The 27,026-nt window shown below is 47.4% G+C and overlaps 1 protein-coding gene across 9 annotated transcripts in view; it reads right to left on the minus strand.

Annotated features, from left to right (window-relative positions):
* The window catches only part of LOC139378989 (peroxisome proliferator-activated receptor gamma coactivator 1-alpha-like), a 60,136-nt gene that overhangs the window by 15,093 nt on the left and 18,017 nt on the right, over nucleotides 1-27,026 (minus strand). For 3 of the 9 annotated variants that reach the window (XM_071121666.1, XM_071121668.1, XM_071121664.1), the window contains exons 3-7: nucleotides 13,795-13,989; nucleotides 12,331-12,453; nucleotides 10,094-11,402; nucleotides 7,471-7,516; nucleotides 6,023-6,096 (exon numbers count right to left, since the gene is read on the minus strand). In XM_071121666.1, the coding sequence (XP_070977767.1) occupies nucleotides 6,023-6,096; nucleotides 7,471-7,516; nucleotides 10,094-11,402; nucleotides 12,331-12,453; nucleotides 13,795-13,989 (1,747 nt within the window). The remainder of the gene's footprint in view (nucleotides 1-6,022; nucleotides 6,097-7,470; nucleotides 7,517-10,093; nucleotides 11,403-12,330; nucleotides 12,454-13,794; nucleotides 13,990-27,026) is intronic. The other 6 variants (XM_071121672.1, XM_071121670.1, XM_071121667.1 and 3 more) reach the window with 3 other exon arrangements.

Below are 27,026 nucleotides of genomic sequence, written 5' to 3' on the forward strand. Positions count from 1 at the left end.
TCGGTCTCTCTGGTTCAATCTCTCCTTCTCTGTCTCTCCGGTTCAATCTCTCGTTCTCTGTCTCTCTGGTTCAATCTCTCCTTCTCTGTCTCTCTAGTTGGATCTCTCGTTCTCTGTCTCTCTGGTTCAATCTCTCGTTCTCTGTCTCTCTGGTTCAATCTCTCATTCTCTGTTTCTCTGGTTCAATCTCTCGTTCTCTGTCTCTCTGGTTCAATCTCTCATTCTCTGTCTCTGGTTCAATCTCTCGTTCTCGGTCTCTCTGGTTCAATCTCTCCTTCTCCGTCTCTCCGGTTCGATCTCTCATTCTCTGTCTTTCTGGTTCAATCTCTCGTTCTCTGTCTCTCTGGTTCAATCTCTCGTTCTCTGTCTCTCTGGTTCAATCTCTCGTTCTCTGTCTCTCTGGTTCAATCTCTCGTTCTCTGTCTCTCTGGTTCAATCTCTCGTTCTCTGTCTCTCTGGTTCAATCTCTAGTTCTCTGTCTCTCTGGTTCAATCTCTCGTTCTCTGTCTCTCTGGTTCAATCTCTCGTTCTCTGTCTCTCTGGTTCAATCTCTCGTTCTCTGTCTCTCTGGTTCAATCTCTCGTTCTCTGTCTCTAACCATCTCTATTTTTTTACACTGTCCGTCCTTCTCCTCTAGACAAATACATAGGCATGCACACACGGACAGACACACACACACGGACACACACACACACACACACACACACACACACACACACACACACACACACACACACACACACACACACACACACACACACACACACACACACACACACACACACACACACACACACACACACAGACACAGACACAGACACACAATAGTCACATACAGCCTCCTTCTCTGGAGTGGAGCTCAGGCACTTTGAACACCTACGCTCCCTGTCTTTGCCATTGTTATGAATGCACATCACTCTCCCTTGCAGTGAATTGCACCAAATGACAGCTATTAGTATCAAATCCTGTGTAAGAGTATTTACTGCTGAGGCTTGGAGCCTGAAAAAAAGAGAGGGAGAGAGAGAGAGAGAGAGAGACATAAAAATTCAGTTGTGGGGCCATTTCCTGAGTTTGGGCTCTCTAATCCAAGCATCTTATCATCTAGACTTATCTGGATTTTACGGTAAAGCCGAACCGCAAACCCCCATCCCTCTTTAACAGTCAGACGTGGTACACCGATAGCGACACAGAGACTTGATGCAGTATTTCAGAGAGATAGAGATGAGAAAGAGGGCTATATTTATCATTACGCCAATGAAATGAGCTATGAAAAGGGAGGGCCGGTGTGGTGCCTGAGGAACTTCTGTTTCGCCAATGAAACGCCATCTGTGCAAAACAATGCGCACTAGGGTCATAAACTAGGAGCCATTAGTGCCGGGGTGAAATAAATCAGAATTAGATAAATATGCGCCTCTCAGTCAAACCGGCTTGGGATGGATGCTCGGCAGACACAAACACCAATCATACAGCGAATAGAGTTTTTTTTTTTCTCTCTCTTTTTTTCTGTAATCTGTTTCTTTCCGGACTGTAAATTGCGAAGAGACCTCAGAGCAAACGACTCTGACGCCAACTCAGGGCTTAAAGAGTTGATCCGGTGGTAAGCCATGCAAATAGCAACACATAGACCCAACCCCGGTGTCATGAGATACTGTAATTAAAGACAACACAGTAAATCTATTAGCAAAAGGAGATTAGTCCTTCCAGTCAAATCCATGGGCTCTCTCTGAGTAGTGGGGTTGTCTCAGGTTTACCTTGTGGGGGAGGTGGGACAGGGCCATAGTAAAATGATCCTCGTGTAAATACAGTTAGCAGTAACAAATTCTGAATAGAAGATAATTACAATTACTTTTCCTACTACTACTCCTACTACTTCTACTACTCCTACTACCACTACTACTACTCCTACTACTACTATTACTACTCCTACTACTACTACTCCTACTACTAATGTAGAAACAACGCTACACCCTATGTGTCATTCTTGAATTGCGGTGTCATTTGGGGATTTATGAAAATGTTTACCTTCTTGTTTTTTAATTTTGATTTAAATGTATTTGGGTAAATCTTCCCCTTCTAAATCACTAATATGGCAGCTTAATGACTTGAAATACCATTACACTCGGAGAAAAAAAAATGGTGATCTAGAAACTAGAAAGATCTAGAAACTAAAATGCATCTTTGGCTGTCCTCATAGGAGAACCCTTTGAAGAACCCTTTTTGGTTCCAGGTAGAAGAACCCTTTTGGTTCCAGGTAGAACCATTTTGGGTTCCAGAAGAACCTTTTCCACAGAATGATCTACATGGAACCCCAAAAGGGTTCTACCTGAAACCAAAACAGGGTCTCCTATGAGGACAACCGAAGAACCCTTTCGGAACCCTTTTTCGTAGGATAACATTGTACCACCAGGAAGAGTAGTAACACCAACGATGGTAACACCAATGAGACATTTTAGGTTTTTGTGGATTTTCTTAAATGGAGGCCCCATATTTGTATTTAATAAAATGAAGGCGCTTTTACAATTTAAAAAACATTACAATACATTCATAACAGATTTCACAACACACTAAATGTGTGCCCTCAAGCCCCTACTCCACTACCACATAGCTACAGTACAAAATCCATGTGTACGTATAGTGCGTATGTTATCATGTGTGTGTATGCACGTGTCTGTGTCTACGTTTGTGTAGCTTCACAGTTCCCGCTGTTCCATAAGCGTGCTTCAATTTTACCGCTTGATTCAGTTACTTGATGTGTAGTCATTTAATTTCATTTATTTGAGTAGGGACAGATGCAATAATACTGACACATTGCAATGTACAACAGTAAGATGAATTGCATCATAACACTATCTTTGTAATGAGAGGTGTTCAAGGTGGTAACACCAAATGACATAAAACTGAGGGGCAGACATTATCCTAGTACAAAACAAAGGTATTTTAATTCATCTATACAATATATTTAAAAAAAAAATCTTCTTCACTTTCTAGCATTCAAAATAATAGATACGTATCTCTAAATCCCCAAAACATGTCAGTACAACTCTACACATTACTACTGGGACAAAGGCAATTTGCTTACACTAAGTACATTAAACAATACCTAAACAAAGACTTGCAGTATAAAGGACATTATGTTGTATCATTGATAAACAGTTCAATACCAACAAAAACATGTATGATGTGTTAACTATTTCTCATGGAAAGTGCAAATGCCACTGCAGTTCAAGAACGACCCCCATGTCATGGAAAAGTTTACAACTGAAATGCTAACCTACTACTGTACTACATAAATACTTACAAGTGTCTCTCCTTAAAGATGCACTATGCAGAAATAGCTCCACCGTGGTTGAAAAAATGTATTCTTATAGTTCCCCTAATAACAGTTGATGTGACACACCAGGCGGTCATAGTGTAGAGAATCATTGTACCATTCTAAACCGCTGTGAAATATGCTTTACAAAATAAAAAATGTCGTGTTTGAAGCTGGTACACAAAACCAAAAGTAAAAGAGGCAAAAATGAAACTTAAAAATGGGAAGCATAAAATAGCACGCATAGAGAATATCTATCGCTTCTTAGACTTGTTTCAAAGGGAATGAAAGATCTATGACTCACATTTCTATGTGGATTTGGTCGGGCCGCCCAAAAAGTTACATTTTGTAACTTTAAACTTGCCACGGAAAATTCCATGTCCGATTGAAGCACTGACCTACTTCCACCTGAGGGTTGAACTTCCTCCTTTGGCTTACCTCCACCTGGTTATCAATTAAAGAAGCCTAATCTCCAGATCTACTGGAACGGGTCTGCTGAGGACACATTAACTCAAGGGATCACAAAGATTTCATTCCCCCTGTTTCTCCATATCTGGCGTTCCTGAGTCGCCTACCACACGGGACTAGACTAATCCTAAAACGTAAAGGGGCTCAGTATCCGTTACCATTGTCCTCTAATGGCTTTTCCCCTAATATCTAATCCCAAATCCCAAAGGGCAGTGGAGTCAGAGTTTGGCTTTATTAACTATGGCAGAAGCAGGAACACTGGGAGACGAGGAGAATGGGACTGGACTTAACCCTGAGGTCAGAAGCAGTAAAAAAAGAAAGAAATATTAACCGTGTTTGATTGCTCCAAAGCTCTTCATTCCCTATGGGTGTCCTCTCTAACCTCTGATGCTTATGTACACACAGGATTAAATGGCAAGCGGAGCATGGTCAACTGGAGGAGCCCCCTTGGGACTTTGGTGTCCCACAAATCTACCCCCTCCCGACTCTAAAGAGATTCCAGATCATTCCTTCCCATTGGGCCTCGTTCCCAAACAAAACACCACCTGGAGTCTAGGAGGCGAGTCAGGTGTGTTACGTCGAGGGCTATTTCTTTTATCCGCTAGCAAATGAATACCAAAAAGGCCCATTGACGCGTCACATTGTGAGGGAGAAGAAAAGGGCCGCCATTTTGCTTTTATTGACCTGGGATGATTCATCTCAGGGCAGGAGTGGGGGGGTTGGGAGGGAGGACACTGAAATAATTACCTGCATAATTCACAGAGAGAGAGAGAGAGAGAGGGAGAGAGGAGAACTGCTGAAGCCTGGTGTTTTAGATTTGCCTGACATTCACTTCATCTGGCTTTTAATTACCTTTTGCCTATAGCTTCTCACCGACGTACTTAATGAATAAGTGTATAATATACAGGGATAATGACAATAATAATTTTAAAATCCCCCTGCGTTGACCCCATTTGGAAAATTGCATCCTTCCCATAAATACAGACCCTTAAAATGGGAGAATACCTTACATGTCTCGAATCAAATTACCAGACTGTCTGAGGGGAAAAAAGAGACACAGATAATATCGGTCAAACCGAATTATGTAGCAGAACCAATTAAAACAATAATAATGCCACATCAGTTTGTCGGTGATGCGTTGGTTAAGTGAGCATTGCAGTCAAAGAGCATTAAGATCCCGGCATATGAGAGAGAGAGGGAGAGAGAGAGAGAGAGAGAGAGAGAGAGAGAGAGAGAGAGAGAGAGAGAGAGCGAGAGAGAGAGAGGGGGGAGAAGAGAGAGGGGGAGAAGAGAGAGGTGAAGAAGAGAGAGGGGGAGAGGAGAGAGAGAGAGGAGAGAGGAGAGAGAGGGGGGAGAGAGAGAGAGAGCGAGAGAGAGAGAGAGAGAGAGAGAGAGAGAGAGGGGGGGGGGAGAGGGGGAGAGGAGAGAGAGAGAGCGAGAGAGAGGGGGGAGAAGAGAGAGGGGGAGAAGAGAGAGGTGGAGAAGAGAGAGGGGGAGAGGAGAGAGAGAGAGGAGAGAGGAGAGAGAGGGGGAGAGAGAGAGAGAGCGAGAGAGAGAGAGAGAGAGAGAGGGGGGGAGAGGGAGAGGGGGAGAGGGAGAGGGAGAGAGAGGGGGGGGGGGGAGGAGAGAGAGGGGGGGAGAGGGAGAGGGGGAGAGAGAAGGGGGGAGAGAGAGGGAGAGGGGGAGAGAGAAGGGGGGAGAGAGAGGGAGAGGGGGAGAGGGGAGAGAGAGGGGGAGAGGAGAGAGAGGGGGGAGAGAGAGGGAGAGGGGGAGAGGGGAGAGAAAGGGGGGGAGAGAGGGGGAGAGGGGAGAGAGAGGGGGAGAGGAGAGAGAGAGAGAGAGAGAGAGAGAGAGAGAGAGAGAGAGAGAGAGAGGGGGAGAGGGAGAGAGGGGAGAGAGAGGGAGAGGAGAGAGAGAGAGACAGCATATTAACTCTTTACAGAGAAGAGGGGGGATCTGTCTAATAAACCCAAAGGAGATTGGATCTGTTAATCAACAGTGAGGCATATAAAACATGTCAACCTGTGTCCTAGTCCTTCACCTTGAACTTTGAACTTTTATGGAACTATCAAGATGGTGTGAAAAGCCCTGTGGGTAGTGACTGGAATGTAACCCCTAACTGGCTTAGTGAGAGAGCTGGGGTTTACCATTATGCCAGTACAAAGCAAGGTGAGCTACTCTGTGATTTGTGTGAACATTTGCATCTAGCACTTACTCATAAATTCACTGGAAACACATTCTTACCTGGGGTTCCAGAGATCTCCACACTCAATGTGCGTTCAATGGTTTTGTTCTCAAACGGGGATCCCTTGTGGTCACTGAAAGACAAAAGAGATTGAACACACCGTTTTACTTCACACGGGAAAATGTGACATCAATAAAGGCCGTTGTGATCTTAGAAATGGAAATGAGAGTTAACAAAATGCCTCATGTTGGTGCACATTTTTTGTCTTTTGATTTACAGTAAATACACAAAAGTATGAGGACACCCCTTCAAATTAGTGGATCTGACTATTTCAGCCACACCTGTTACCGACAGGTGTATAAAATCGTGCACATAGCCATGCAATCTCCATAAATAACATAGGCAGTAGAATGGCCTTACCGAAGAGCTCAGTGACTTTCAACGTAGGCACCGTCATAGGATGCCACCTCAGATCGTAACATTTCTGCCCTGCTTGAGCTGCCCCGGTCAACTGTAAGTGCTGTTATTGTAAAGTGGAAACGTCAAGGAGCAACAACAGCTCAGCCGCGAGGTGGTAGGCCACACAAGCTCACAGAACGAGACTGCAGAGTGCTGAAGTGCGTAACGCATAAAAATGGTCTGTCCTCGGTTGCAACACTCACTACAGAGTTCCAAACTGCCTCCGAAAGCTCACGTCAGCACAAGAACTGTTCGTCGGGAGCTTCATTAAATGGGTTTCCATAGCCGAGCAAGCCTAAGACCACCCTTCGCAATGCCAAGCATTGGCTGGAGTGGTGTAAAGCTCGCCGCCATTGGACTCTGGAGCAGTGGAAAAGCGTTCTCTGGAGTGATCACGCTTCACCATCTGGCAGTCCGATGTACGAATCTGGGTTTGTCGGATTCCAGGAGAACACTACTGGCCACAATGCAACAATGCCAACTGTAAAGTTTGGTGGAGGAGGAATAATGGTCTGGGGCTGTTTTTCATGGTTTGGGCTAGGCCCCTTAGTTCCAGTGAAGGGAAATGTTAACGCTACAGCATACAATGACACTAGACAATTCTGTGTTTCCAACTTCTTGGCAACAGTTTGGGGAAGGCCCTTTCCTGTTCCAGCATGACAATTACCCCGTGCACAAAGTGAGGTCCATACAGAAATGGTTTGTTGAAGAAATTGACCTCATGCCCATCGAACACCTTTGGGATGATTGGAACGCCGACTGAGAGCCAGGCCTAATCGCCCAACATCAGTGCCCGACCTCACTAATGCTCTTGTGGGTGAATGGAAGCAAGTCCCCGCAGAAATGTTACAACATCTAGCGAAAAGCCTTCCCAGAAGAGTGGAGGCTGTTATAGCAGCAAAGGGAGGACCAACTCCATATGAATACCCATGATTTTGTAATGAGATGTTCGACAAGCAGGTGTCCACATACTTTTGGTCATGTAGTGTATCTTTGTTGTTTTCTTTCGTGTGCTCTATGTAGAATGTTGAAAAACTCTTGCACTTACTTTGGAGACTCTGGGGTCAAAGGAAGTGGCAAGGTGGTTGGTTTGGCTGCAGAACACAAAGGAACATGGGTAATTATTTAACTAGATAGATAACAAGTTGAGGCAAAAGAGATCAAGTCCACGTCTGCAAATCAATCTCAGATTGGCACATTAACAGAAGGCAGCATTCCAAAACCCAACCCAGTACGGTTAGCATAATGCTCTCTTGCTATTGATTTACAAGAGCAAAAAACCAACATCTGTCATTTTTGTTCACTGTTGACTTCGTGAGGATGAAGTGATGGAATTGGCAAGTGTACAGAGTTTGACACAGATATCCTACTCAATAAAAAAAAACTAAAGAGGCGACGGCATAAACATCACACTGGGAGGTGGTGGTCGTAGTGGTTAATGGGAGGTGGTGGTGGTCGTAGTGGTTAATGAGAGGTGGTGGTGGTCGTAGTGGTTAATGGGAGGTGGTGGTGGTCGTAGTGGTTAATGGGAGGTGGTGGTCGTAGTGGCTAATGGGAGGTGGTGGTCGTAGTGGTTAATGGGAGGTGGTGGTCGTAGTGGTTAATGGGAGGTGGTGGTCGTAGTGGCTAATGGGAGGTGGTGGTCGTAGTGGTTAATGGGAGGTGGTGGTCGTAGTGGTTAATGGGAGGTGGTGGTGGTCGTAGTGGTTAATGGGAGGTAGTGGTGGTCGTAGTGGTTAATGGGAGGTGGTGGTCGTAGTGGTTAATGGGAGGTAGTGGTGGTCGTAGTGGTTAATGGGAGGTGGTGGTCGTAGTGGTTAATGGGAGGTGGTGGTGGTCGTAGTGGTTAATGGGAGGTAGTGGTGGTCGTAGTGGTTAATGGGAGGTGGTGGTCGTAGTGGTTAATGGGAGGTGGTGGTGGTTGTAGTGGTTAATGGGAGGTGGTGGTGGTCGTAGTGGTTAATGGGAGGTGGTGGTCGTAGTGGTTAATGGGAGGTGGTGGTGGTCGTAGTGGTTCATGGGAGGTGGTGGTCGTAGTGGTTAATGGGAGGTGGTGGTGGTCGTAGTGGTTAATGGGAGGTGGTGGTGGTCGTAGTGGTTAATGGGAGGTGGTGGCCGTAGTGGTTAATGGGAGGTGGTGGTGGTTGTAGTGGTTAATGGTAGGTGGTGGTGGTCGTAGTGGTTAATGGGAGGTGGTGGTGGTCGTAGTGGTTAATGGGAGGTGGTGGTGGTCGTAGTGGTTAATGGGAGGTGGTGGTGGTCGTAGTGGTTAATGGGAGGTGGTGGTCATAGTGGTTAATGGGAGGTGGTGGTGGTCGTAGTGGTTAATGGGAGGTGGTGGTGGTCGTAGTGGTTAATGGGAGGTGGTGGTCGTAGTGGCTAATGGGAGGTGGTGGTCGTAGTGGTTAATGGGAGGTGGTGGTCGTAGTGGTTAATGGAAGGTGGTGGTGGTCGTAGTGGTTAATGGGAGGTGGTGGTCGTAGTGGCTAATGGGAGGTGGTGGTCGTAGTGGTTCCTGGGAGGTAGTGATGGTCGTAGTGGTTAATGGGAGGTAGTGGTGGTCGTAGTGGTTAATGGGAGGTAGTGGTGGTCGTAGTGGCTAATGGGAGGTGGTGGTCGTAGTGGCTAATGGGAGGTAGTGGTGGTCGTAGTGGCTAATGGGAGGTAGTGGTGGCCGTAGTGGCTAATGGGAGGTGGTGGTCGTAGTGGCTAATGGGAGGTAGTGGTGGTCGTAGTGGCTAATGGGAGGTAGTGGTGGTCGTAGTGGCTAATGGGAGGTGGTGGTCGTAGTGGCTAATGGGAGGTGGTGGTGGTGGTAGCTGGCTAATGAGAGGTGGTGGTGGTGGTAGTGGCTAATGGTAGGTGGTGGTCGTAGTGGCTAATGGGAGGCGGTGGTGGCTAATGGGATGTGGTGGTGGTGGTAGCGGCTAATGGGAGGTGGTGGTGGTGGTAGTGGCTAATGGGAGGTGGTGGTGGCTAATGGGATGTGGTGGTGGTGGTAGCGGCTAATGAGAGGTGGTGGTGGTGGTAGTGGCTAATGAGAGGTGGTGGTAGTGGCTAATGGGAGGTGGTGGTGGTGGTAGGGGCTAATGGGGGGTGGCGGTGGTGGCGGCTAATGGGAGGTGGTGGTGGTAGCAGCCAATTGGGAGATGGTGGTGGTGGTAACGGCTAATGGGAGGTGGTGGTGGTAGTGGCTATGAAGTAATTGTTGCATGCATTTGGAACCAAAAGCAGAGGAAGAAAGGAGAGTCAAGGAATCTTGTGCAGTTGCCTGAGGCTCTGGCTGTCTCCAAATGCAGTTAAAGAGTGTTGCTCAGTCAGACAATTAAGTCATTAGGGCAGAGCTCTGCCCAGAGTAGCTAGGTAGACATTCAGCATCTCCGCTTGATCCAGCCAGATAGTGGTTGATTTAACAAATGCCATGCTGAATCAAAACATAACAGGCTACTACCCCTCTCCCACCTACCTCCCTGTTAAGTCAATGTTGAGGCAAGGGTCTGTACCAATTCTAAAGAATGCCTTTTGGAATAGATGGTGCACCAAGCAATTAATTTTTTGTACTCAGAGTGATAGCGTCGAATTAGCATTGGGGTTAGTGTGTAGTCAAACTGGGAAGTGGTTAAAGCAGGAGAGGGAGAAGAGAGAGAGGGCAGGGATGCAGCGATGATTACCTAACAACGGGAGGCTCTGGTCCTCAGGGTGCCTGCAGACTGCCTGCATGTGTAGGTGCTGCTGTGTGACGGAGGGAGTGGGGTCTGGATTTCTAGAATCTGGGAAGAATGGGCTTGGCAGGCCCCATGAGAGCGCCATGGGGCTGCCTATGGCATCGTCATCGCGAACATCCTCCCCGAAACAGTCAGCCTGCTCCACCAGGCCAACCTCTAGCCAGCCCAGCCCCAGCCCCAAATCTAGCCCCTGGTCTGGCTGGCTAACCCAGCTGCCTAGGCCTAAGCTCTCTGCCAACAGGGGGTCCGAATCAGGCTCCTTGGCCTGTCTGAGACCCCATCTGCAGGGATCGATATTGACAGTCCCTCTGTGCTCCTTCTCCTCCACCTCAATAGCCTGACTGGGACACTGATCCCTCTCCAGGACTCCAGAGCTCATTCTTGAAGAACGGCTCTTGCAAGGCTGAGGGGTAGTAGTGGGCGGGAGCAAGTGGGCCTGATAGCGGGCGGGCCTCTGCTTGGAGGTCAGCAGCTGGCTAAGCAACGGATGCCCTGGCTCCTCCTCTCTTTTCTTAACGGTCACTGCGATGTGCCTAGGCGCCGCCCCACCACGGTCATGCCTGCCCCAGCACTCAATTGCCTGAGTGGCAGCGCCCGCCTTATGGCAACGCCCACAGCTGCCTGTCTGACCCGTCTCTCTAGGAGGGAGAGAATAAGAATGCATGTACCTAATGAACCTAGCGGCTGCCAGGCGCCCCGCGTCCACCGCAGGCTGCAGACCTGGCGGCCTTCCTTCTTCACTGGACGGCCTGCGTTCCAGTTTGGGGCGGGCATGGGCGCTGTCGTTCCTACGTGCCTGGGGGACAGGAGCGGGTGCCGCCGCGTGTTCGGACTGTCCCTCAGTGCCACCAGCCCCATGAGCGCAGCGACGCCACTTCCCAGCCCCCACACCAGCCACACTACACTCGCCAGCAGCCCGGCTCTCACCTCGCTGGTGATGTGGCTGCTGCTGCTGCTGCTGTGACACGACAGACGACGAGGACGACTTCTTCTTGGAGGCGATCGAGGAGGAGGAGGAGAGGGAGGAGAAGGAAGTGGTGGAGGACGGTGAGGAGGAGGAGGACGAGGCGCCCAGCAGGCCGCCCTTGTCTTTGCCGCCGCCCCCCCAGGCGCTCTTGGCTTCGCTGGCTTTGGTCTGGAGGAGGATGTCGTCGGTGGCGGTCAAGTACTTGAGCAGCTCGGTGCACGGGCGCCTCACTAGACGGCTCTGCTGCGGACAGCCCCCCCTCGGCTTGCTGTTCCAGGAGATCTCCGTCTGCAGGGGGGTGTAGAAAGACAACAGAAAGAGAAAGAAAAGAGAGGAAGAATGAGAGTGGAAGAGAGAGAGTGAGGCTCAGCATAGCGGGTCGCCCAACTGTCTGGGAGGCGGTGGTGGGAGCGCCGCCCGCCCATCATCTTAATTGCGTGGCCCCCGAGCGCCACCGCAGCAGCGCTGTCCTCAGGGAGCCTTCCAAGCACCGTGCTCCAGAAATGGATGTCAAAAGTACGGTTTAAAAATAGACTTTTCAGAGATGTGTAAGCTGTGTGTATGCACTGTTTACCAGACAACAATGCTCCCAACGCATTCCAAATGCAGTTTTTTAAACACTGAGGGACGTATATTCAGGCGTATATTCATACGTTTTTCCAAACAAGGAAGAGTAAACAAATGCATTATTTATGTGCCATCGTACTAAATAAAAATCTAATCTTCAAGCGCATTCATCATGTTCCAATGAAATGCTGCAAGTAGCAAAATACTGGAACCACCTACTTCATTTAATTGGCATTCCTGTGCCCATTATACTTAAACCCAGTGAAATACTAGATTATCTCAAAAGAAACCCATCCGCTCTACAGAACAGTAACAGTAAGAAAGGGCAACAACATCAAGACTGTATGACTAGATATTTAAATCTAGATCTAGCAGCATCAATCTTACCGCTTGTCAAGGTTTGATTTTCCACAGACACCGTTACAAGGGAGGGGGGGATAAGTGCTTTAGCTAATGAGACAACAGTCCTGAAACAGGCAATCAGGCTGTTTTCATTACGAGATGGCCCCCAGGAGGGTACAGTGGAACAGAAGTTTAACATCTTCCAAGGCCAAAAAAATACAAGAAGAACTGAGACGGTGAACAAACATGGAGGGGCCCACGGAAGCGGTGCATTTGAAGTGAACCAATGGCGCGACTGGGTAGCTACCTTGACAACAGCAGGTGGTGGTCTGATCCGGTGGTTGCTGGCTGCATGGTTTTGTGCCTTGTCACCTACGTATTGATTATAGCTGAGCTGGGAGTTCGCGGGCGCCAGAAGGAGCTTCTTCAGCTGCAAAAGACCCAAACAGAACAGGGAAGAAAGGGGAGGAAGAGGAACGAATGGAGAAAAAAGGGGTGAGCAGAGTTAGAGTTTACCCAAACGCTGCCTCTGAAATGTCATCATTTCACTCAGTTAAACAATCCGAGAGAGATGGTCAATGCTTTTGTAAATGTGTGACTGAGGATGTTGGATTCATCTCAGTGTACAGAAACTATGAAGTATGAAGACAAACACATTGCCGCCTATCAATAGAGGCCTTTCACCTCGTTGTTTACAGTTCCTAAAAGGACAAGGCAAAGAGGTAACCTGTCTTTCCCCTCGTTGTTTATAGTGCTAAAAGGACAAGGCAAAGAGGTAACCTGTCTTTCCCCTCGTTGTTTACAGTGCTAAAAGGACAAGGCAAAGAGGTAACCTGTCTTTCACCTCGTTGTTTACAGTTCCTAAAAGGACAAGTCAAAGAGGTAACCTGTCTTTCACCTCGTTGTTTACAGTTCCTAAAAGGACAAGTCAAAGAGGTAACCTGTCTTTCACCTCGTTGTTTACAGTTCCTAAAAGGACAAGTCAAAGAGGTAACCTGTCTTTCACCTCGTTGTTTACAGTTCCTAAAAGGACAAGGCAAAGAGGTAACCTGTCTTTCACCTCGTTGTTTACAGTGCTAAAAGGACAAGGCAAAGAGGTAACCTGTCTTTCACCTCGTTGTTTACAGTGCTAAAAGGACAAGGCAAAGAGGTAACCTGTCTTTCCATGGCAGGTGTTTTGGGATATTGACACAATGTGCTTTACTAGTGTGATTCACAGAACAATGAGGAGGGGTGGCATTAAATACATGGACTATGACTCACCAAAATAAACAACATTCCAGGTAAAAACCCCCTCAGGAAAGGCCTGGTCGAATAAAGGATGCCACTGTCGTTATATGAGGTGAGATGGATTTCATTTTTCATCCCTAGCTTGATTTCAAGGCCCGTGGCATAATGTCGACCATAACAGACCCACCGCAGTGCATGTTTCATTACATTGGTGCTGCTCGTACGCTACAATGTAATTAACACCTCACAGCTAACACTGAGCCATTCGATTTCCTCTTTCATCCAGGCATCTGCATCATGGTCAGCTCAGCTCAGCACACAGACATGCATGAGGGGGGGCTGCAAGGCACACAGACGCTTTTGGTCACCGGCCTGCTTCGCTCGCAGTTCCTTATCTGGTGTCGGCGGTGGCCCCAGGAAAGGGGCTGGAGCGAAGGGGGTGTGCTGGGGGATGAGGGTTTGTGGTCGTGGATGGAGGGGAATTGGGTGGTGGTTGTGGTGGAGGTAGGGATAAAAGAGAGGTCGCGGAACAGAGTCTTACCAGGGAGGGTTCCTCTGGTTCGGGGGTGCGCGGCGAGCCGTCAGGGGTGGAGGGACAGCTCTGGTCACTGGCATTGGTCACGTCCCCATCTGCCAGGGCCTCGAACGAAGGCAATCCGTCCTCGTCCACTGGGATGCTGTCCAGGGTTTCTGTAAGCACTGCCAGCAAGTTGGCCTCATTTTCCTCATCTATCTTCTTGGGAGGGGAAGAGAGAGACAGAGAGAGAGAGAGAGAGAGAGAGAGAGAGAGAGAGAGAGAGAGAGAGAGAGAAAGGGAGGGAGAGAGATGGAAAGAGAGAGCGGGAGTGAAAGAGAGAGCAGGAGTGAAAGAGCGAGCGGGAGGGAGGGAGGGAGGGAGAAATAGGACATTTTAGTTTGGAGAAGTTGCTTTAGCAATACGTCTTTTCTTTGCAGATGGGGTTGGGAGGGCGAGTGTTTACACGCTTCTATTGTTCATAGAGTAGGCCAGTTTTGCAGCAGAGCGGCTCTTTTCAGCAGTCCTATCTTTTTAAAAACAACTCTCTCTGTGCGTATGAGAGTCAGCCCTGTCACTCATATTTTAAGCATGCAGCTTACTGGACCAAAATAATATCTCCCCCAAGAAATCCATTAACAAGGCTGACACACAGCAAAGTGTCTAGGGGGGGGGGGGGGGGGGGAGTTGAGTCGCCTCAATCCCCCAACTCTCCCCTCAGAAAAGGGAACGATCGACTTGTCGACAAGATGTTTGCAAGACATCCTCCGATAAGGCGAATTACCGCCTGCTAACGCTAAATGAATCTGATATTTTTAAGTGTCGGGAAAAGACAACTGACCTTCGTCGAGGAGCATGTGCGGGGGGAGGGGATGTTGTGAGTTTGCTGCAGCTGTTTCCCACTTAAAGGGGTGACATAATGAGAGAGGGAGCAAATGAGACAGAGAGGGAGCGATGTGGGCTGCCTAGCATCGACAGGGGAGTTGAGAGAGACAGAGGATAATGGAGGGGGGAGACAACAGGCACTGGAAGTTCCAGGACCAAAACCCAGGGGAACCGGGAAAAAGTTAAACAGCGAGTCGCCAATAAGAATAAGAACAAATCCTTTTATACCACATGGCAGGATTAACATCGCTTGCCGATAGCGTGCAATGATCATCGCGCCAAAGGGGAACCATCCCTAAAGATAGCGCCGCTTGCCTGCTCATGCTTGGCTCCCACATGCAGACAATTACTCCAGGCCGCTTGCTCCCATTCAACCCCTCTGAGTTTCCTAGGATTCCACACCGCCGTGGATAGCTCTAGATAGTGGACATGTCATTTCCCCCCCCCCTCCCTTTTCTTGCTTAGATGACACAGATAGCCTCAGCATTTGTGTTAGCCATCTGACCGGGAGGAGAATTTGAATCCAATGCTCTTTCATACGATATTCATCCTCTAACAACATAAAAGTGACATATTTCACAGAGATAACAAAACGGTGACTGGGGCCACGCCAGCACTGGCAGTAAATGGTTTGCAGGAAATTGCTCTCAATGAGGTACCATGCTGTTTAATTACTTGCAAAGAGCTTCAATCCACTGTGCCGGAACCTATGTTGCTGTTCCCAGTTTTCAGACATCCCACTTTATTAGCCGAGCGCTAAGCGGGTGGGTAATAACAGTTGATACAGACAGAGACTTTTCTTAGAACCTAACACTCGCTCCTCAGCTAGAAAATTGTAACTGGGATCATTTCAGATTATCTCAAAACGAGAACCATCTGTTTGGATTAAACTTGAACAACTTTTCACAGAAGGCTAGGGTCTCACTTTTTCCAGTCTATATATGCAGACGTTTTGGCAGCGAAATCAAGACCTCCATCTTACCTAAGTGCCAGTCAAATTTCACCACGCCACCGAGCTTCATCGGCAGGAGTGGTCCCAGGATTTTCACTCCGGATAATACGCGACCGTAGCAAATCCATACCTGGGTTCAAATACATGTGTATTCGAGCATCTGGTATTTCAACAAAACAAATCTGTGTATTTGAGTATTTTCAAATACACAGCCCAAAACAAGTACTTTTATTTGAGTATTTCAATGGTTCTTTGTAAAAAAAACAAACAATGGTGTGCCAACTAGTTTTTGAGAGTATTTTCAAACATTTATTTCAAATATTACTTTCAAATACCTGGGTTAAATGCATGGGAGTGTACTTGAGTCATTTTAGTATTTTAGTATTTTCAAATACTTTCCAAGTGTATTTTCAAATACATTCAAATATTAAACTATTTGTCTTTTCAAATAAAAAATATCTGAATAGTTACTTTGAATGTATGTGAAAGTATTTGAGATATTTGAAATAGTATTTGAACCCAGGTCTGCTGTTTGGAAAAAAAAGAGTTTGAACAACTCTTACTAAAGTCTAGAGGACTGTAATGCAGTGAAAGGGACACTTGTAAAAGCTCAAGTCGTGGCGGTCATGCTACAGGCCTTGCTAAAGCTCCGGCTGGTGAGTCCCAGGCCAGTCAGAGGATTTTCAGGGGCTGTGGAAAAAGAAGAGACCTGAGTAAGTGGTTCTCCTCTTGAGAGAGCCCCTGTCCAGCAAAGCCCAGCTTTGCCACGCCAGCTTAAGACTATCCTCACGCCACTTCACCAGACCAAAGTCAATCCACTACCTCTTGACTCGTCACCACCCAAAAGCTATGCAACCCCAAAGGAGGATGACATCAGAGCTAACCTGGCAACCCAATGACGGCCGCGTCCACATTTATCGATTACCACAGCGGCTGTTTAGAGACTGAAAAGGGTGTGGCAAAGGAAAAAGATATGGCCTCGGGTGGAGCACCATCTCTCCCATCCCAGTTAATGGACCTCACCCAATTAAAAGACATATTAACCATCCAAGACTAAATGCAGGATCACGATATATTAACCAGCTTCAATTCCAAAGGGTGCCATTCATGGCTGTTTTACTCCAAGCGTTTCAATTAGCCATAAAGCATGATGGCAGGCGCCGGTAGGGCCGCTCCATCTTTCTCCCCCCTCCCTCCTACCCGCGTATCCCTCTGCCTCTCACTTCGGAGAAGAGAAAGCAGCACACCAGTCGTTCATTATCAGGTGAGGGTCTTTTGTTATCTGACGGGCTGTCTTTGAAATCCTCCGTGCTTTCAACTCTTTGACTGAGTTCCGCCGAGCCATTGTGACCCAGAGATATAATTCATGTCCCTGGTAACGGGATGTGTGTTTTTTTGTTTGTTGTAAATACAGACTTTTGAACTCTGACTTTTGAAATCCAATTTAAAACAATTAATTGCTTCTTGAAGATTTGTAGCCTCTGAGCAATGTCCCAGGGATCACATTTCAAGTAGGCATTTGGCAATGCATCTTTACATTTTTGAAGAAATGGGAATAATAAAAAACACTATTCAATGTTTCTGCAACTACAAACCTGACCATTTAATAACACACAGGTTCATCTCATACACTGCTGTGATCTCACAATGAGAGACAGAAACTGTTACAACTGCCACTCCGGGAGAAGAAGAAAACCCCCAGCATTCTAAATGAGTCATCTGGTTCTGAAAGTATGGCTTAGACTCGCTCCGCAAAAACAGGGAGAAAAAAATATCAAAAAAGAGACCAGTCTACTCAGACAGAAAACATTTCTTAATAAATTGGCCTGCGAATTGATCGGGGTTAAATCCATGCCTTGGACAATTGAATTGTGCTACTTCGTCTAGAGATGCACTGGGTACCAAACATTAGGAACACCTGCTCTTTCCATGACATGGACTGACCAGGTGAACCCAGGTGAAAGCTATGATCCCTTATTGATGTCACCTGTTAAATCCACTTCAATCTGTGTACATGAAGGGGAGGAGACGGGTTAAAGAAGGATTTTTAAGTCTTGAGATAATTGAGACATGGATTGTGTATGTGTGGCATTCAGAGGGTTCATGGGCAAGACAAAATATTTAAGTGCCTTTGAACAGGGTATGGTAGTAGGTGCCAGGCACACTGGTTTGTGTCAAGAACTGCAACGCTGCTGGGTTTTTCAAGCTCAACAGTTTCCTGTGTGTATCAAGAATGGTACACTAACCAAAGGACATCCAGCCAACTTGACACAACTGTGGGAAGCATTGGAGGGAACATGGGCCAGCATCCCTGTGGAACGCGTTTGTCACCTTGTACAGTCCATGCCCCGGCTGTTCTGAGGGGGGAGTGGAGCAACTCAATATTAGGAAGGTGTTCCTAATGTTTTGTACACTCAGTGTATATCTCTCTCACACTCACAATTTCAAAGGCATTCCCTCGGACGATATTAAACGAGTAGCCAGACATAATCATAGAACAATCAGAAACGGGGGGGGGGTCACCTCAACGCGGCATTACATTTTATTTAGATTTCATAAACAAATAATGTATTCTGTATTATTGCCCCAGATTTCAGAGAACATGAATCAAAGTCAGCCACTGCTGAGGCGTTAGTCGAGCTGACACAACGGCTGGTCACACAGGCGCAACATATGGCAGGAGAGGGGCGAAGGGAAGGGGAGAGGGGGGCGAGAAGGTAGGGAAGGGGGTAGGAGAGGGGGGAGGACAGGGAAGGGGGAGGAGAGGGAAGGGGGAGGAAAGGGGGGAGGGGGTGGGGGAGGGAAGGGAACGGGGGAGAGAGGGGAGGGGGGGGAGTAGAGGTGCAGCAAGATGCAGAGCATAGACATGTCATGCAGCCACCAGAGACGACCAGTCATTTAGCACTCATTATCTGCTAGTGAGAGAGAAGAACATTGTAACCTATAGGACTGACACAATACAATACTGTGCTGTATAGATCGGGTGTGTGTGTACATGTGTCTATGTCTATGTCTGTGACTGGTTGCACTGTTCATCTCAGTTCTTCGAAACATAAAACTACATGTTAATACTGTCAAATTGATCAAGGCCATGCCAGAGTTGAAGGCTGGTCTCCTTTGACCATCTGGCTATGGGAGTCAACAGTGCGTTGGATTATTCAAAGCCCATTTTCCAAGCAAACGATCCTTCGGGCTAGAAGAGACCGGGTTCTGCTTGCTCTGGACATAAGGCTCACTGCGTGGCATCGGTCAACACCTTCAAATGGTCGCAAGCCAAGTCAAGACTATCGCCCCTGCTCCACGCACACACAAATACACACACACATAAGCGCACACACACACAGCCCATTTACACAGCAGTAAATGTGTAATTCCTTGAGGTGTCTGGGTTCCTCTCTGAACACAGATAAGAGTGGTCAACAGCAGCACCGTGGGTCGTCCAGACCAATTCTCTCTGAATACAGATGAGTGGTCAACAGCAGCACCGTGGGTCGTCCAGACCAATACTCTCTGAATACAGATGAGTGGTCAACAGCAGCACCGTGGGTCGTCCAGACCAATACTCTCTGAATACAGATGAGTGGTCAACAGCAGCACTGTGGGTCGTCCAGACCAATACTCTCTGAATACAGATGAGAGTGGTCAACAGCAGCACTGTGGGTCGTCCAGACCAATACTCTCTGAACACAGACAAGAGTGGTCAATAGCAGCACCGTGGGTCGTGCAGACCAATACTCTACCCTGATGAACAACGGGACTCATCTCCACACCTGCCTAAGCTCCTAGGATGTACTAATAGAGATCCTGTAGTACATTGACCGTTTGATCCAAACCAGAACTTTTGGCCCACACGCGGTTTCTCAGTTGCATCACATCAAGGAGTGACGTCAAAGACAGGACATCTCTGTCAGATGTCACTTCCATTGACAACCAGTGTGAATATTCTACAGTGGAAACTCCATTCGACATGTCAATGAAGCCTCGGACTGTGTGAGGGAGAAGTGTTCGAGCGAGGCAGCGCTGATGTGTCTCCTGGGAACCATTTGGACTGTTAGAGCGCTATCAGATGAGAACAGAGAGAGAGAGAGAGACAGAGTGGGAGAAAGAGAGGGAGAAAATCCTCCGGTGACCAATTCTCTGTCGAAGACCGTCAAACCTGACAACTCGCTCGGATTCTGAGAGAAACCTAGACGTGTTCCCAAGAAACTCTACTCTGCTTTGTAAAAGGTTGACGGACAGTCTTTGACCGACAGTTCCAGCACTCCTGCCACAATTCCTGACCGAAATCCTGACCTGAAACAAGACCAGGTCTCGGAGATCTGCTGACGCCACCTCACCCTACGGCCATTTTTAGACTTCAGCCTTGCATGTCGTACAGTACTGTTGTACCTCGGGGTCAAAAGTCAGGAGAGAGTCGGCAAAAAAATACACCACCACCACAACATCCTCATCATCAGCAGGCATGAAATAAAATGTCATCCTTGGTCAGGATTCTCTAAGCAGGTGTACCCATGACAGAAACACACAAACACAACAGCTAGTTCTCGAATGAGAATGGACTGTCGGACAGCAACAAACGAAGGGAAGGACAGTGATACACCACCAGCAAGGGGGAACAGAAGGCTTAAAACAAACTCTACTCCCCTCCAGGAGGTTTGGACTTGGTCCTCCCACCACCACTGCTGCCGACGACAACTGAAACTCTCCAGGTACTAGAATCGCTAGTCTAAGGAGAGGCTTTTAGTCACAAGTGTTACGGGCCCAGGAGAGCCCTGCGATCACCAAACAGCTGAAGCCAAAACACGAGGGGGGTTTATATTAACAGTGTGAGCAGGAGAATCTATATCTAAGGCCTAATGCAGAGCTGCTGTCGTTTTTTCCCCTCTTTCCAACAGATGGTGTTCTTCGGTTTGTTTTACTCCAATGTAATTATACACCAATGTTTGAATGCTCTTTCCCGTAGTGGTCTGGGGGTAAAAAAAGAATTGTATTAGCCAGGTCGATGCAAGAAATGAAGGTGCTGGCGTTCCTACTTAGGTGAAATGGGAATTCTGACACGAGTGCTTTGCTTTTATCAAACATTCCACTGGATATACAGAAGTGAGTTAGGGAATATTTTCTGGCCGTTTTTCTCATAACATGCAAATAGCTGTTTGCTTGAGTAGGCAGCTATGAATCTGCAGTGCTAAGCATCCCTTGGTACGTGTCGGCGCGTAGATGGTGAGTAGAAGGAGAGAGAGACGGGTGGAGGAGGGGCTGCTCTGACATCAATCCAGTTAAACGGACATTGTCACGTTTCCTTCACGCAGGTCGGTAACCGCTACCGTCAGTGTAACACACAAAACCATCACAATTTCTTTTGGGGGGGGGTTGTTGCTACATTTGCAAGGAGAGAGAGCAGAATGGTCAAAGCCTCTCCGATTCTCACAGAACGGCCAAGGATAACATCCGCTGCCCACCCCTCCATCCCTCCATCCATCCCTCCCTCTCCTGACCTTTCAGACCCTGCCAAGCTCATCAACGGCTGCAGGCCTTTTCATTTGTCACAGTATTATCAGAGGAGGATGGGGAGAGCAAGGAGAGAGCAAGGATGGGGTGGACAGATACTGTATCACACAGTAGTGTTGTGTACTGGGATGCAAACAGGAAAATATTGTTATGCAGGGAAGCACACTTCTGCTTCTAATGTGTGTGTGTGTGTGTGTGTGTGTGTGTGTGTGTGTGTGTGTGTGTGTGTGTGTGTGTGTGTGTCATGTGTATGCTTGTGGTGGAGAGTATGGACCCAACATCACAAATGTATGGTAATTGAAACCACAGAAATCTTTTTGGAAAATGCAGTCAATTTGATTACGCGGCAGAAGGTCACCCTATTCAATTTACACTCTACGCGGAGTACAATACAGAGGGGAGATAACACCTGAAATGATCTTATCAAGCTTACAGACCTCAGCACTTACCTACTGCATTAAAGCTATTTGCTGATTACTAAATAAACGCATTATCTTTTACCTTGACTTCTGAGCATGGGTGTGGCTTTGTTTCCCCCTGTTTCAGGTCAGGGTGCTGCAGCAGGTAACCCTGGTCCGTGCCTGGACTTTGTGAGCAATGGAGCTGGGATGGAGGGATTTGGAGCTAGCACTTTTTGGGAAAACGGATTCTCCTGGAAAGAGTCGATTGTTCGAGACAGCTAGATAATCAGGTCGACAGCACTCACAGAGGACAAACACTTTATTCCCTGAATGTGTCATTGCACAGTTTCATAACAAACGTGTGTTCTTCCTGGCAGTGAGAATGCACACGCTAATCTCTTAACACACACACACACACACACAGACAAACTTCTCACACACACACACACACACACACACACACACACACACACACACACACACACACACACACACACACACACACACACACACACACACACACACACACACACACACACACACACACACACACACACACACACACCATGAGAATGTCCGTGCCACAGCTTTCTCCCTAGCCTACTGTCTGTCGGTGGTGCTGATTGTCAAGCCATGTGAGTCATCCCACTCTCTCAAGCGCAAAGAGTTACTTCAAGAGCTTCTTCAACTATTTAAGGCCCTGTCTGAGACCAAACGTTCAATTATAGAAAAACACAAGCTGGAACCATATGTATGCTCTAACGTTAGCATAGCTCTACTGATCTGAGTGTAATTCTGGAATGACCAGGTTGGGGACAGAGTTTAAAGAGGAGACACTGCAAAACAACACACAAGACCAGCTACGTTGTAAGAGACCGAACAGACAAACTAAATCCGGTCTATAAAGCCAATTGTATATTTCCAGTGCAGACAAAGACATCCTATTCTATGGAGTAGGGGCCAAGGGGCTGGCTATAGGCTAGTGATAAGCACTAGTGAAGAAATGCTAGCTTCAGTTAAAGGTGGCTGAGCTGGTCTGGGGAGGGCTGCACACCTCTGATCGATATGCCTCTCCCGGAGAGTGGAAGTGGAGGATCACACAGGACTGATAGCGCTTCACATCTAATCACTGAACCAATGGATTGAAGGTCTCCCTCTCGGCTTCTTTCTTTTGTTCACTGGCTCTCACTATCTCTCTGTCCCTCTCTACCCCTACTTATCTCACTATCTCCCTGTCCCTCTCTACCCCTACTTCTCTCACTATCTCGCTGTCCCTCTCTGCCCCTATTTCTCTCACTATCTCTCTGTCCCTCTCTACCCCTACTTATCTCACTATCTCTCTGCACCTATTTCTCTCACTATCTCTCCGTCCCTCTCTGCCCCTATTTCTCTCACTATCTCTCTGTCCCTATTTCTCTCTCTTTTTCTGTCCCTCTCTCTATCCCTATTTCTCTCACTATCTCTCTGTCCCTCTCTGTACCTATCTCTCTGTCCCTCTCTGTCCCTATTTCTCTCTCTTTTTCTGCCCCTCTCTCTATCCCTATTTCTCTCACTATCTCTCTGTCCCTCTCTATCCCTATTTTTCTCACTATCTCTCTGTCCCTCTCTGCACCTATTTCTCTCACTATCTCTCTGTCCCTCTCTGCACCTTTTTCTCTCACTTCCTCTCTGTCCCTCTCTGTCCCTATTTCTCTCTCTCTTTTTCTGCCCCTCTCTCTATCCCTATTTCTCTCAATTTCTCTCTCTCTCTACTCCTATTTCTCTCCCTTTTTCTCTCCCTCATCTCTCTCTCTCGCTCCGTGCCCATTGCATAAGTGTGTGTGTGTAAATAGCATTCCAGGAATCCAGTGTTCTTACACCCATTTGAAAGAATACAGTATTAAATAATACAGGAAGGGTTGGCTTGCTGTTTGAGTTTCTGTGTATATGTGGGTGAGGGGGGGGCTAAGCATTTCTGGCCTGGTTAAACAGAAGTGGTCCTGAAAGGCTCTTAGTAGAGATTACCCCCTCGCACTAAAAATAGCCACGCAACCACCAACAGACACACACAGACAGACACACACACAGATACACACACAGGAAGTCTATGGAAGTGCAGCGGCTAGCCATTTATCACATGCAAATGGAACCATATTTTTCTGAGTTGTCTCACTCACATGTGCGTCCTCAGGCGCACATACACTCACACACCACACACACTAGCTATTGGTATAGCTGGAGGAAGTGTCCGTGTCTATTTAGTGCAGCAACGGCCTGACAACTTTACTCCTTAGTCTCACTCTTAGAACAACACACACACACACACACACACACACACACACACACACAGAAGGAAAAAAACACACACACACAAAATACACCCTCACCCACAGACACATAAAATACACCCCCCACACACACACACAGGTAAAATACACCCCCCCCACACACACAGATAAAATACATCCCCCCACACACGTACAGATAAAATACACCCCCCCCACACACACAGTTAAAATACACCCCCCCCACACACACACACACAGAAAGACAAAATACACCCCCCCACACACACAGTTAAAATACACCCCCCCCCCACACACACAGATAAAATACACCCATCCTATACACACACAGGTAAAATACACCCCCCCACACACACAGATAAAATACACCCCCCCCCACACACACACAGAAAGACAAAATACACCCCCCCACACACACACACACAGAAAGACAAAATACACCCCCCCACACACACAGTTAAAATACACCCCCCCACACACACAGATAAAATACACCCCCCCACACACACAGATAAAATACACCCCCCCACACACACAGATAAAATACACCCCCCCCCACACACACAGATAAAATACACCCCCCCCACACACACACAGAAAGACAAAATACACCCCCCCACACACACACACACAGAAAGACAAAATACACCCCCCCACACACACAGTTAAAATACACCCCCCCCCCCACACACACAGATAAAATACACCCCCCCACACACACAGATAAAATACACCCCCCCACACACACAGATAAAATACACCCCCCCACACACACAGATAAAATACACCCCCCCACACACACAGATAAAATACACCCCCCCACACACACACAGAAAGACAAAATACACCCCCCCACACACACACACACAGAAAGACAAAATACACCCCCCCACACACACAGTTAAAATACACCCCCCCCCCCCCCGCACACACACAGATCAAATACACCCCCCCACACACACAGATAAAATACACCCCCCCACACACACAGATAAAATACACCCCCCCCCACACACAGATAAAATACACCCCCCCCACACACACACAGAAAGACAAAATACACCCCCCCCCCACACACACACACAGAAAGACAAAATACACCCCCCCACACACACAGTTAAAATACACCCCCCCCACACACACAGATAAAATACACCCCCCCCACACACACAGATAAAATACACCCCCCCACACACACAGATAAAATACATCCCCCCACACACGTACAGATAAAATACACCCCCCCACACACACACAGAAAGACAAAATACACCCCCCCACACACACAGTTAAAATACACCCCCCCACACACACACACACACACAGTTTGAATACACCCCACACACACAAAAGTCCCTACTTGTATTTGAGGTGAAAATTATGAATCAGACACCTTATCGATAGCAACAGCTCATGGTCCTCCTGGAATCAGAAGTTTTTGTTGACTCAATGGAGGAGCGTAGTCAGAGAAATGCTGATGAATGTCTTGCTCGAGCTGTGTATGCAACTGGTTCATCTCTAATGCAAACAGGCAATGTGTATTTTAAGTGTATGCAACTAGTTCACCTCTAATGCTAACAGGCAATGTGTATTGGAAGTGATTTCTGAACGAAGCAAATCATAGAGAAAGCTGTTTGTGGGCCAGGAATAATGAACTACATCATCTCCACCCCTCAACCAATATTCTACAAGAGCACAGACACAAGGGACAACAGACACACGGGGCTCTATACTGCAGATGAGCTGAAGGCAGTCATCAATGACCTTGGACCACAGAAGGTATTTGCACTGGTGACAGACAATGCTGTGAACATGAAGGCTGCTTGGTCTAAAGTGGAGGAGTCCTACCCTCACATCACACCCATGGCTGTTCTGCTCATGCATTGAATCTGCTCCTCAAGGACATCATGGCACTGAAAACAATGGATACACTCTACAAGAGAGCCAAGGAAATGGTTAGGTATGTGAAGGGTTATCAAGTTATAGCAGCAATCTACCTCACCAAGCAAAGTGAGAAGAATAAGAGCACCACATTGAAGCTGCCCAGCAATACCCGTTGGAGTGGTGTTGTCATCATGTTTGACAGTCTCCTGGAGGGCAAGGAGTCTCTCCACGAAATGGCCATATCAAAGTCTGCAGATATTGACAGCCACATCATGAGGATCCTCCTGGATGATGTATTTTGAGAGAGAGTGGTAAGCAGCCTGAATCTCCTGAAACCTATAGCAGTAGCCATTGCACAGATTGAGGGAGACAATCCCATCCTGTCTGATGTTCATCAGACTCTGCTTACAGATGTAAGAGAAGAAATCGGTACTGCCCTGCCCACTTCACTGCTGCTCCAAGCAGAGGAAACTGCAGTTCTGAAATACATCAAAAAGCATGAAGCCTGAAGCCCACACACATGTTGGACCCCAAGTACGCTGGCAAGAGCATCCTGTCTGGTGCAGAGATCAACAAGGCCTATGGTGTCATCACTACCGTGTCTCACCACCTTGGCCTGGATGAGGGCAAGGTTCTTGGCAGTCTGGTGAAGTACACTTTCAAGCAAGGGCTTTGGGATGGTGATGCAATATGGCAGTCGTGCCAACATATCTCATCAGCCACCTGGTGGAAGGGGCTTTGTGGATCCGTGGCTCTTTCCCCTGTTGCCCTCACAATCCTCCAAATCCCACCAACATCAGCTGCCTCGGAGTGAAACAGGTCCTTGTTTGGGAACACACACACCAAAGCACACAACAGGTTGAACAATACAAGGGTTGAAAAATTGGTGGCCATCCGTGCAAATTTGAAGCTTTTTGACACTGACAACGAGCCATCCTCAACAAGGTTGGAAAGTGACAGTGAAGATGGAAATGTTAGATTACTTGTTAGATATTACTGCATGGTCGGAACTAGAAGCACAAGCATTTCACTACACTCGCATTAACATCTGCTAACCATGTGTATGTGACCAATACAATTTGATTTGATGTGAAGATGAGGCCTCAGAGTCTGATGTTCAAGAGGTGGACATTGAGGAGGTCCAGGGAGAAGACATGAAGCCTGAGAGGAAGACAACCAAAGATTTTGTTTCTAGACCATCATTCTACAGATGTATGTTGAAAAGATTTTTGAAAGATGCGATGGATCCTTGGGGATCATTCAATATTCCCTTTCTTTTGTTGTTCAGTGAAATCATCCCATGTGAAGAGTCAACTCATTTAATTAAAGTTCAATTCATAACTA

This window comes from Oncorhynchus clarkii, chromosome 21, assembly GCF_045791955.1.
Source record: "Oncorhynchus clarkii lewisi isolate Uvic-CL-2024 chromosome 21, UVic_Ocla_1.0, whole genome shotgun sequence".
Lineage (NCBI taxonomy): Eukaryota > Metazoa > Chordata > Actinopteri > Salmoniformes > Salmonidae > Oncorhynchus > Oncorhynchus clarkii.